General features: G+C 40.6%; 2 protein-coding genes across 8 annotated transcripts in view; one reads left to right on the forward strand and one right to left on the reverse strand.

Annotated features, from left to right (window-relative positions):
• Window positions 1-4,564, forward strand: part of LOC147025215 (uncharacterized) — a 15,499-nt gene extending 10,935 nt beyond the window's left edge. The window contains exon 5 of the mRNA XM_085885951.1: window positions 2,510-4,564. Within this exon, the coding sequence (XP_085742077.1) occupies window positions 2,510-2,673 (164 nt within the window). The 3' untranslated portion in view covers window positions 2,674-4,564. The remainder of the gene's footprint in view (window positions 1-2,509) is intronic.
• A 1-nt stretch (window position 4,565) lies between these two features.
• LOC147025216 (uncharacterized) overlaps window positions 4,566-13,222 on the reverse strand; it is a 66,224-nt gene continuing 57,567 nt past the window's right edge. For 5 of the 7 annotated variants that reach the window (XM_085885957.1, XM_085885953.1, XM_085885952.1 and 2 more), the window contains 3 exons: window positions 10,291-10,312; window positions 6,992-7,038; window positions 4,566-6,407 (listed from right to left, as the gene is read on the reverse strand). In XM_085885957.1, the coding sequence (XP_085742083.1) occupies window positions 6,997-7,038; window positions 10,291-10,312 (64 nt within the window). In that variant the 3' untranslated portion in view covers window positions 4,566-6,407; window positions 6,992-6,996. The remainder of the gene's footprint in view (window positions 6,408-6,991; window positions 7,039-10,290; window positions 10,313-13,222) is intronic. The other 2 variants (XM_085885958.1, XM_085885954.1) reach the window with 1 other exon arrangement.

Here is a 13,222-nt window from a genome sequence, read left to right on the forward strand (position 1 = left end):
GGGTGTCCCATCTGCCAGCATCAGCTGGTTCAAACACATCCAAATTCCAATTTTTTTTCAGAGCATTATTTGGTTGTACTCATACAAAACCCCTTGTTTTACGACACTGGTTATTATTCATGCTGGTTGGGTCTTCAGAGTTCTGCTGCACCAATAATTTGTTGTTTTGGAAAGGGTCTTTGCTTTGTTATTAATTTTCCCCTTTCTTAAGTCCACTGTTTGTCACAAATTATCTTTAGCTTACTGTTCTTGATTGCATTTCACACTTACAAGACTTACAAGAATCACCTGCTGGACGGATGGACGCTTGCACATACACAGGGACGGACACACGCAGGCACGCCGAGACAGAGCTCCTTTTATGTGTTATATGTTGACATTTTGATAAAACATCTCGTTTTCAATTAGAGCTTGTCTTCTTTTGGTTGGAGTTCAAGCTTACGGTTTATTTAATACTGCCAGAACCATACAAACGACAATGACAAATGAGTGACGAGAGCTGTTAGGATTGTCTTATCTCCAACATCCGCCTTATCCACGGAGTATTGTAAGGTCTTTTAAATTTCGTTTTGAGCAACAAGCCTCTCCTTCGTGATCTTGTTTATAACATCCTCAAGTCACCCTGTTGTCCTGTTTGGCATTCCCATTTGATCCCTTGGCTCGTGATGATGCTGGAATCCTGGATTAAAATCCCATGTACCTTACCATGTTCATTTGTTACTTTGCTCCCTGTTTTGTTGCCTCAGTGTAGTTAAGCAAAAGATGAACACCGATCATTGGCTCATATATACTGTATATATATATATATATATATATATATATATATATATATATATATATATATATATATATATATATATATATATATATATATATATATATATATATATATATATAATGGTGCAAGTGTATGTATGTCTGTACGTGCATACGTACGTATGGATGATCTACTCCTCCGAGAGGATTTTACTGAGGAAGCTGAAACTTTCAGGGATTGATGAGGACACCCTGAAGTTGTACATGTGCAAGTTTTGTCTGATTCCACTTGAAAAATATATTTTTTGCCCATCTTGACATCTTCTTCCTTTGGGGGAGGGTGGATCCAATTGGGATTACCCGAGCTATATAACCACGATGTATTTATTATATATGCACACTACAACGGCACTCGGTAGAGCGCATACCTCCGCAAGGCTGAACAGTTTACTTTTTGTATCCCACTGATTTTGTAAAAAAAAAAAAATGTAATCAGCTTGTTCTTGTCATCTCACCAACTAATTCACCAAGTTTTATCATAATCCATGCTTAACTTTTTGAAACATCACGCTATGTGTCGTTTTGGCCCAATTTCTCAATGGTGTGGAATCAGTTATGAAAATTAAAAAAAATTCTCGTATCTGGATCCAGATTGGGATCTTCACCAAAATGGAGTCGGTTCTTCCTTGACACACACCCAACCAGTCCACCAAGTTTCATCTGAATCCGGTTCGCCATTCCAAACTTTTTGAGACATCCTGTTCATAGACAGACAGATAGACAGGCAGGGGTGAAAACACAGCCTCCGTCCACCTTTGGTGGAGTAGGTAATAAGCAGTATGTATGTTTTCACTTCATATACCTAACCCAGTTTAATTCTATTTTTGGAAGTGATCGAGGCAGCGGTCTGTTGCCTATACACTTCCCAAATAAAAACATGTTTCAGAAGAACGTGTTGCACGCTCGGAACAAGATAGCCCATTGGGTGTGTACACTATGGTATTAATAATGATAAAGATAATAACATGACCCCCCCTTGTGGCTGCTGTTGGGAACATGCAGGTGCTTCTTGTATCGATATTACAACACCTGAGTTTGCTATCAATTTACATTCTTTACACATTTTGGATTAAATCGTGACAATCGATCGGTCTGCCTAAACTGTAACAGAACACCATAATGGTAGTCACTCGAGGAAGTACAAGAACTTCCAAATCTTCTTTTCAGGAATACATGTATTACTTGCAAAATCGAAAGATTTTCAAGGATATTGGTCAGTCGATTTCGTTATTTTGTCTGTCTGTATATTTTTCGCCGACAGATCACAATTTAAAATTGATTTTCACAAAACTTCACCAAGTTGTCGAGGAGTGGTCTCAACTGAGAAGCCTTTTGATTTTGAGGTCATCATTTTTCACCCAATTGACTTTAAAATTAAACAGCAATTGCAGAGTCCATCACTGAATTTGGAAACCAACTATTTTTGAGGTCAAAAAGTCAAAGGTCAACTCAGGGTCAAACGTCTGAACACATCAATTTCAATCTGAAAAATAATCAATTTTCATCCGATTGACCTGAGCTTTGATTGAGATTGTCAATTTTAATCTTAATGAAACGGACAATTTGATGTATCCATGGCAACTTTTGGAGAGGGGGTTGGGGGTGGATTTTGCAAGTATCGTGGTCTGCATGATATCTTTTTCTTGTTTATTTATTCATGCTTACATTTAAAAGTGTCTTTTCTCTCCCACAGAAACAAGTAGTCAGAAAATGAAGGAAATAAAAACATTACTTGGCTCCAATGTCAAGGTTGTTTTGGCAACAGTTGGTGGGATATTGCTCGGAAGTGTGGTTGGTCTTGTCATCAGTGGAGCAATTTTGAGGAAACTACAATCTAAATCGTACAGCCTTGTGTAAACAACGACTGTACTTATACAATATTGTGATGGAGGTACAAATGCCAATGCACTTTGACAACTATACACCACACGCTATTGGTGTAAGATCACATTAGCATGTATTTGTGAGATTGTGACAAACTTCACGACAAAGGTTGATGTGATTTTTGCCGTTGTGACTTTGGTGTTTGCAATCCCCCTGTGGCTACATGTGGTCACCTTTGGCCTAGCATTGCACATTTGCAGTCTGCATCCTTTATCTTTTTGACTTTTCTCCAGCACCGTTGTGGGTGCCATATATGTGTGCGCAAACCTAATTTGAACTTTCACACGACTTGTGGGCCTGAAAGTGATCTCCCACAGGACCCTATCATGACTGAGTCAGAGGCATTACAAAGTCATGAGACGTCATTATTGAGGAATTTTGTGGACACAGTGAGAATGTAGTGTATACAGTTGAATGTTTCATCAAGGAAGCTGCAGAAGGAACTAGCTCAGTAGTATGTCTGCGCAACTATGAAATGACGCACAGACCATGCAATGCATGATATGTAACCAGCCTGTGATTGTGATGTATTTTGTGGGTTTTTGTGAAAGCTTTTCTTTATTTTTTTTATTTACCTTCAAACCTATAGTTATTAATGTCCTCTTATCAAGTCGTGCGTTCGCCGAGTTGGATTTTAGTGTGGATTTTTTTTGCACCAAGTAGAGAAGAATCTGAGAGCAGACAAATGTAACAATTTGACCGATGACCGGTGGTGTAGTGGAGATAACAGAAAGGTAAAATGTAACAGTGACAATGGTGGGAACATAACTGTTAAGCTAATTTCATAATTTTCCCAAGGCCCACTTTGGCCCTGTCTGCACTGTACCCAACCCAATCACCACTATCCTCATGTGCAATTAATCGCATCAGCTTTTGCCTGATTATCTGCAATTGTATCATTGATGACTCTCTTTTGCCAATGTACAGCAATGATCTCAGTCAGTGAGGCTGGTTCACCATTTATCTCCATCTATTTTGTTTTATTGATTTTGAATATCATCAACAATTTATGGTTGGCAGGATAACCGACAAGTATCCACACAGGCCTTTAAAAGCTGTATATTCTGGATTTGAATCTCGACCCAGCTATCCTGGTGTTTCATTTGAACGTGTGCTGTCCCTCGGATGGATGGATGTCAAACTTGGTGTCTGTCTGCTGGGATTAGTTGGTGGATGTTAAAGATTCCATGGTGTACTTTGTGAAGAGGAAGTGTGTTATCACTAGTATCCTGAACAAATTCTGAATTCTTGTTTTCACCTACATGGGGTACTGCATCAGAAGCACAGCTGCACTCTCTCTCTCCCCTCCTCCCCCAATTTCCCCAACAATAATGCAAACCTGCAGCAACATAATCAAATTAACAATTTCAACTCGCGTTCAGATATTTTTTTATAGACTCTCGTACTGTATTCTGATGTACAATACTCTGTGACAGAGCGTCAGTGCTGCCGAAGCAGTTTCTTTGCAAGGGTTATGCTAGGTTGTTTGCCATTGCCTTCCTCGCATGTCATGGCTGGAATTTGTTCGTGGTGCTGGCAATAGCTCACCTATTCATCACGAAGGACACCCTGGGATCTTTAACGTCCACCAAGTAATGGCAGCAGAGGGGATGTCAAGTTTAACGTCCATCTGAGTGACGGCACACACAATGATGAATCACCCTGCATGTGGAAACACGGGGATGGTCGTTTATATGAGCTCGGTTTGAATTCAAACCCAGGCTGGACTCCTTAGAGGAAAGTGCGTGCCTCTAGGGCCTAGGCCATCCTGCCAACCCATCATGATGTATAAATCATGCGATGAACTTGCTCTTCCACAAGCCAAGATTTTGTCAACAAAAAAAGAAATAAAAAAACAACAATGCTTTTGTGTTTGCAGTCTTCTTTATTCTTCTAAACCTCTCATACATACAGTATCTGTGTGTTCATGAACTTGATAAAAAAATTTTTTTTATTGGAACAGTTGCAGAACCTGCACAGACTGTCCAGTGTTTAACCCAAAATACACAACCAATATTGATCTTCACAATTTATTCTTCCTACCTTAACAATACCCATTTCTTCCTATCGATCGAGTTCGATAAACCGGAAAAATCAAGAGGGAAAACATGCAAAGTTACATAAAAGCTTGCAGTACAGTATTAATGCTTATAGTGTGTTTAAACATCAGCCTGGTGTTGGCGCAGTGGTTTGGGCAGTGGCTTGGGATCCAAAAGGTCCTGAGTTCAAGCCCCGTTGGGCCACTGAATTAATACACCAGGGGGTTGACTCAGCCTGTCATCCTTCCGAGGTCGGCGAAATGAGTACCAGTGTACTGGGCCGGTGTATACCCCGGTTAAAATAGGTGTACCATATCCCTGTGTCGCAAGAGGTGACCAGGGTTGCATCAGGGAGGGCATCCGGCGTAAAACATGTGCCAAATCACGATGCGGATCATACGGATGATCCGCTGTGGCGACCCCCAATGGGAGCAGCCGAAAGAAGAAGAAGAGTGTGTTTAAACATCATTTTATATCTCCTCACATGTTGGTTACATGAATAAATTACAACTGCAGATGATGTCAAGAAATTGCTCGACTGTGGTGGAATGAGAGTTTCATGATGACATTATTTATTACAAATTATACAGGTGGTGTACAACACCCTCGAGTGTCTGACAATATGCTCAGTGATTAATACTGAAATTGATTATCGTTAAAACAACCTTTTCCTTTTGTCTTTGAAATGCCTGATATTTGATGCAGGCGTCACACCACTTGTGTTCCTTGATCTGTATAAGTGGGAGTCGAAAAGTTTTTTTTCTTTCCTAATCGTCAAGGAAAAGGTTTGCCCAGAGAAACTTGGCACAGGTGTTTCACCTGATCTTTGTTATTTATAGGCATTATTTAAAGTCACATTTTTCCTCGCAGCACTTCAGTTTCCTGATGTCTATGGAAAAAAAATTCAGGATATTGATTCTGAACTTCTTTCTACCACCCCCCCTTTATCCAACCTATTGCAAAGTCCAATAACCCAATACTCTATAATCTTTATTTTAACAACTCAAAGCAGGTGATGTGCACAAGCTTTCAGGATTTGCAATTCTGCACGAGTTTGAATTTGATGGAAGACCTAATAGGATAACTGCAAAATGTGTGTTTATACCTGTAACATGAAGGTCTTATGGTGTTTCACATGAAAGATCTGAAATTACAACCTTGATTTTAGACTTCAACGACAAATCCATGATTGCACAACACCAAATTGTCTGTATTCAATTCAAATACGTGACAAAAAGCAGAAGTTTGTGCTTGACCCAGACTTTTACCCTGAAATCAACCTATCTGTTTGTACTCTTGTAATTATTCTTCAAAGAGCAATCCTTAAAAACAAATTATGCAGTCATGTGTGGATGGGATATTGAGGACCTTCTGATTACCATGTGATTCCAATATTTAAATTAATAAACAATGGAATATAGAATACACCCATAGCACGAAATTCCTGTTATCTTGAAGGACTCCATCGATTAATTTGGTCTTCGGGGACTCGAGGAGACTTGTACGAGCAACGGGGATCCAAAGTGCAACAAGCAAACCCAATAATTCAAATGAGGAAACGGCATTGTATGTAACACTGATGATCAAGTCGATTCTCTCCAGATTAAGAGTTTCTTTTGTTCTTAGGTTCATATGTAACTACTGAGTAGATGCCATCCGTTCTGCCTTCTGAAAGAAACAATCAACACAATAACCTTTAGAAGTAAAATCATTTAGTGTTCAGACCATAAGAAAAGAAAAATAAATATTGAGTTGATCAGTCGAAAAATTGAGTGGATGGGTTCACATTAAAGTTTGCAATTGAAACTCAGAGGAGTCGTGCCAATGTCCTATAATGTTGTTAAAGGTCTATTGGAAAGGCTGGCCAAACTAATAGATCCATCAAATATTTTAAGAAAACCCAAAATGTTCTGAATGAAAAGAAAATTAGCAAAATTGCAATACGCTTGAGAAGTTTCACCTTTTGTACAAAAACAGGTGAAAGTAGAAAATGATGTTTCAAAGTATGTACACTCGTACATTTACTCGTCAACAATAACCACGAGGCATTTCAGTTTGAATCCTCTTGATAGGATCTGACTAACAAACCAGGACATACAAATATACACAATTTCTCAAATTATCGCACAAAAGATGTTGGATAGGATAGCCAGCTAAATAGTGACTACAGCAGAATGAAAAAAGAACAGTTTGAAATTGAGAGAACTGCAATTAGTGTCAAGTAACGATGAATCGTTATGCATCTGTCTCACCTTTTTTATTCGCCAATTGTTCTCCATTTCTTGGTGGAATATACACGCTGTGGAGCACAGGAAGGAAGCGGGTTTTGTGTGGGGGGGGGGAGTTGAACATTTAAATTTAGATGGAAACTCCTGTTTGTGTTGTACAAAACCTCTTAAAAATGTATACTATTCCATACTAGTGTAATGTACTTTTACAAGGTGGAAAACAAACAAACAACAAAAGTAAGCAGATACTACCGAGGAGCAGAAAAGCTCTGTTCACTCGTCACAAGTTCCAAAAGCCAAAAAGAGGAATATTACGATTCGTGCAATAAAGCTCTACTTTGATATTTTTGATTAGTTTTGTACAAAGTGAAGGGATAAAGATATAAAATTACTGTCATCACACTTCGTTACGGGGGAGCCAAAAGACAACTCCCCTCAATTTTGGGGTGTTCAATTAACAAACAGACTACAAACTCCTTTTGGTGCTTCATCGGTAGATATTGTTGCATCATTGAGGACAGCTTCCTTCAGAGGTCATATTATAAGCAAGGATGCCCATCTGCTAACATTCACTTATAAAAGTTAAGGATCCCATGGCTCCTTTTGAAAAGAGCAGGTCATTAAGTGCTGCCAGTATGATCAAGCTCTGAATTCCGGCTCTGAGAAACGGCGGGTATTGCATCAGCTGAACCTCTGGAAATGAAGCAACCAGTATCCAGGTAGTGCATATGTGAGAATGACACACTTCAAAAGATTATTCAATAATCCACAGGTTATCCCCAGAATGAGAAATGGAAAGAAGGAACATAGGAAAAACATTGGATGCTGTTCAAGTATGGAAGATGTTATCTGCTGAGAAAGGTTTTCATGGAAAACAATCAACAACACAAAGTAGAATGAAAACTTAAAGACATTTTCTTTGGATTGTCAAATGTGCTGACGACGTCCAGAAAATCTAGACTCAAGAGCAACAATGCCACATTAAAATCATTCGATATATATGATAACACTGAACAATAAAAATTTTTTACTGGAGATGTGTAAAGTGATTTAGACTAATTTGGGTACGCTGATTTCAAAAATCATAACCGTTTTGCTGTATCACGTCAGGATTTTCAGTAACAGAAATATTCCCATTGCCTAGAAGTCAGGATTTCAATGAAATTTACAAAAATTCATTTATTCATTTATTTCATCATGAATGCTTCAAAATTATAGAAATTACAGAAAAACTCCACTAGAATGTAATTAAAAATGCTTTAGGCATTTGGCTTTGCGTTTGTGCTGCTCTGTGTCAGTTTCACGATGCAGGAACCAGCAGAAATCGCCCATCATGTTCGGGTTGTGACGCCCTTGGTAACGCGTCTCCATGAGTGAAATCTCTTGGTGGAATCGCTCGCCGTGCTCGTCTGAGACTGCTCCCAAGTTGTCAGGGAAGAAGTTCAGGTGCTGGTGTAGGAAATGGATTTTCAGGGACATCCTGGAGCCAAGTTTCCTGAAGGACTCCAGCAGCTGCTGCACTATTATTTCATAGTTGTCCGCGCGCTCGTTCCCCAAGAAGTTGTCCATCACAGCTTTGAAGCTCCTCCACGCTGCCAGCTCATTGGGGTTTAGAGTTGTCGGAAAAGTTTCGTCCTTCATAATCTGTCGGATTTGCGGTCCAACAAAGACAACAGCCTTGATCTTGGCCTCCGACAAGGTGTTGCCAAACTTTTCCTTGAGGTATAAAAACCCACGCCCATTCAGATCCATTGCCCGTACAAAACTTTTCATCAAGCCGAGCTTTATGTGGAGTGGTGGAAGGAAAACCTTGGCTGGGTCGACAAGGGCGACATGCTTCATGTTGTGTCGACCAGGTACATGCTCTTTTCGCTCTTCCCAATCTTTCTTCGTCCAGTGATTCTTGTCGTCTCTGCTATCCCAGAGACAAAGGAAGCACATGTATTTCGTGTAGCCTGACTGCAGCCCTAACAACAGCGCCACCACTTTCAAGTCTCCGCAGATGTGCCAGTTGAAGTCATTGTACTTGATGGAATCAAGCAGCTGCCGCATAGTCTCATAGGTCTCTGTCATGCCGAACGCGTGAGCCAGTGGGACTGATGGTTTCTCGTTGCCATTGTGGAGCAAAACAGCCTTCAAGCTGTTCTTCCCCGAGTCGATGAAGAGGCGCCAGTCTGCAGGATCATGATCACACCCAAGTTCTTTCAACAGACCGTTGATGTCACTGCAGAATGTCATCGTGTCTTCCATCTCAAAGAACTCAGCCATGTCTCTGTGACGTGCTCTGAACAAGGATATCTTGGTGTTAGGTTCAAGTAGATTCCACTGCTGCAGCCTTGATCCAAGCAGCTCTGCCTTCGCCTTTGACAGCGAGAGATCTCTTACAAGATCATTTAAGTCTCCCTGGTTCAGAAGGTGTGATTCTTGAGTGTCGGGTTCAAAAGGTTCATCATCACCATCCTCTTCACCACTGCTTACAGCTATGTTCTGATCAGCTGGAGGTGTTGGAACGGGGTTCTCGTCATCATGAGGCACAGGTTTACGAGCAGAGACGCAGTCAGTGTACTTGATGTGACCTTTATTCTTCTTGTTGAAGCCGGCGATGCTTGTGCAGCAGAAATAACAATCATCATGATGATTCTGCGGCTCACGCCATATCATGGGCACCGCAAATGGCATGCTCGCGCGCTTGCCCACCAACCACTGAGTCAAGGTTGTGTGACAGCTTGTGCAGCAGATGTGTGGTGCCCAGCTCTGTTCTTGGTCCCCCACCTTACACCCGAAGTAGTGAAAGTAGGCGGCCTTCATTTTCACTGCTGTAGATATACTTCGCTGTTGATCTTTTTTGGTATACCGACCACAGACATAACAGAAGTTGTCAGGATGATTGGTACAGAAACGCCTACTCATCTTTATCTGAAAGAAAGAAATATAACACAAGTTAACAACAATTGTACGAAATAGACATGTTAAAGACATATGTAAATTTCATTGAAATCCTGACTTGTAGGCAATGGGAATATTTCTGTTCCTGAAAATCCTGACGTGATACAGCAAAACGGTTATGATTTTTGAAATCAGCGTACCCAAATTAGTCTTAATCACTTTACACATCTCCAGTAAAAAAAAATTTTGAAATTTGTTGTTCAGAGTAATTTGTGTAATGTCCTTTCAAATATTGTTTTTCACTTTTTATACAATAATTCACAAACATTTTCTTTTCTTTTTTTTTGTTGGAACAATTCACATCATGAGAACAATCCACATAATGAGTGGATTGTTCTCAAAATGTCACAAATAATGAGTGAGAGGGAAATGGTTACCTTGCATACGTAAGGTCTGTATCTGGTCCAAGATTACCGGAAAAACAGGAGGTAAAGATCACAGTATTAGTGTGTCGGACAATAACTTTACACCTGTAGTTTATATGTACCAAAGTGAATCGTTTATACAGATTATTTCAAGGCAAGATGGCCATTTGAGAGTAACAAAACACTACTCAACATTTACTGTCCCTGTACTATTCATTGTATTTCGATATCAGTACAGAACATTAATTATCAGTACAGAACGTTGGTTGTTGTTGTTGTTGTTGTTGTTGTTGTTGTTGTTGTTGTTGTTGTTGTTGTTGTTGTTGTTGTTGTTGTTGTTGTTGTTGTTGTTGTTGTTGTTGTTGTTGTTGTTGTTGTTGTTGTTGTTGTTGTTGTTGTGATTCATGGAAACTAGCCAAACAACCCTTCAAAAGAGAATATTCCAGAAGGTTGGAGTAAAAGGGTTGATTATATCGATGACAGAATTGTTCACCAAAGATACACTTTCTCATACTCCTGGGCCATGTTCCAATGGTACGTCATTCTGGTGTTGAAGTATTCAAACCTTTGCGAAAACCATCTTGAGAAACCGTTTCAAAGATTCAGGAATCGTTGGCATATAAAGGATCAAAATGAATCCAATTGCTATTTGAATGAAATATGTGGTTTACTCCCCCTCTCCCCCACCCCACCCCCAACCCTTTTAATAAACCCGTCGCGATTCTCTGGTTGATCTGAACCGTTCCATCAGTGTTCCCTCCAAACAATGAATGAACATCGAGTTGAGCACGTTTGGGTTACTCTATTTGGTGTTCTAATCTGTACTTCTTATGAAAATACAGTGATATGCTGATGTCTCCTAATGTCTTAGCCTTATCAGCACAAGTTCCCCAATGAGCCTCGGACAATGTGTATATGTTTGTACACAGAAGTTTTGGATCATGGAAAACCTAAACAACAGAAGGTGGCAGGTTCACAGACTGAAGGAAGTTCAAAGGGAAATAGGAAGACAAAGACATTGCACATGAGTGGATGCATGGCAGAAGGGAAAAGGGGTGGGGGTTGGAGATGGTGGTGGGGATCAATGGAAACACAATATAGCAAGGGTGGATATGGGGAAAAAACCCCCATGAGATTACAATGGGCAGCACTCTTGAGGGACTGAAGGGAGAGGCATGAGATAACAGTTTCGATGCTAGAAAGAAAAATAATTAATGTTCAATTTAGCATGTATGGTTTTAATTTATGAGTGTATTGACTAAACTCGAAACAGATTTTTTAAATCTCCTCATTTGATATCCCTTGTTCACTAAAACTTGCTTGAAGTACAGATAGAAGAATGTAGAAAGCTCAACCAGCTCAAGGTTTTGTCAGAAAAGAGCCAAAAATAATTGGGTATTTATGTTTGAGGTTGTCATTTTTAAGTTTGCGTTGACTTGGGAACCCAAATTTTTTGCCAGGTCTACCAAGCATTTCACAGCTTATGAATTTCACAAAGGGTTATTTAAGAAGTGCTGGTCAGGGTTATAATAAAAATTTAGCTCTGAACTTTATGAGTATTTTTTTTTTAATTGCTTAAATAATTCTAGGATGTAAAACATAATGAATATCCTTTAAAAATTCTGGGCCCTGTTCATTTTCTGGTTTTCATAAATGATCTCTCCGACTCTCTGGAAAATCCACTTTATCTCTTTGCTGATGACTCCACCCTCTGCCGTACCATCTGTCATCCCTCAGACCGGCAAGCAGCAGCTCCTTCACTCTCTGCAGATCTGGGTAAAATCACAAACTGGTCCAACACGTGGAACGTGTCTTTCAGTCCTGACAAATCTCACACTCTCACTTTGTCTCTGCGAAAGGACCGTTTGGAACCCCCTCTCCCCCCCCCCATCTACTTTCTCAACAATCCTCTTGAAGAAGTCCTTTCTTTCAAGCTTCTGGGTCTCACTATCTGCCATGATCTTTCCTGGGAAAGGCACATTTCCAACCTGGCCTCCAAAGCCAATTACCGACTGGGAATCCTCCGTCGTGAAAAGTCCTGCCTCAGCCCACCTGAGCTCCTGATCACATACAAAGCTGTCGTCCACAGCCTGATGGAGTACTGCTCTCCCCTCTGGGCTGGTGCTCCTGCCTCCCACCTTTCTTGGCTTCATGCTGTGGAAACCAAGGCATTTCGGATCATTGGCATCTCCTACGATGAGGCTAAGTCTTTGGGCCTCTCACTCTCTCACTGCAGGCAGGTTGGTGGACTTTCTATCTTCCATCGTCTCCTCTCCAGTCTCGCCCCCCCCTACTCTGTCTGTGATTTGTCCCCACCATATTTCCGCAGGGCGCTCAAGGTCCGCCAACAACCCCCTTCTGGTAAAACTACCAAAATCACGAATCACTGCTCACCTTCACGCTTTCATTCCTCTTTTTTCCCCACCTTTGGAATAAACTCTCTCACTCTGTTAAATCCCATTCTTCCCTCCAGGCCTTCAAAACAGCTGTTCACCACCACCTCTTATCGTACCCCATCCAAATCCTCGATCTTTTCCACCCCCGTTAATCCACCCCAAACCCACCTCCTTCAAATTCCCTGCAATATCCATCTTGTATACCCCATGTTCCCCGCCCCATCCCTCTCCCTTTCACAAATCTGCTCATGTCTCTGTTCCCCACTGTTTTGTCCTTCCCACTCCCACCCCTCTTGTCTCATGCCCCTCTCGCTGTACGTTGTGTTAGCTCTCACACGAGCCTCGACAAGGTACACAATAAATAAATAAATAAATGAAACCCCATCAATTTTACATCAGAATATTGGTGATGTTCATTATTTGTTTTTTAAATTCCATTCTCATGTCTCATTCTTATCGACCTTGTTCTGTCACATCAACTTTTTGTGTTCCTTTTTCCTGAGGCATGGACCACATCCCCCCACAAGAAAACGTTGTGTTTACATTCA

The sequence above is a fragment of the Eptatretus burgeri genome, chromosome 6, assembly GCF_056783735.1.
Source record: "Eptatretus burgeri isolate ZD-2024b chromosome 6, Ebu_testis_v1, whole genome shotgun sequence".
Lineage (NCBI taxonomy): Eukaryota > Metazoa > Chordata > Myxini > Myxiniformes > Myxinidae > Eptatretus > Eptatretus burgeri.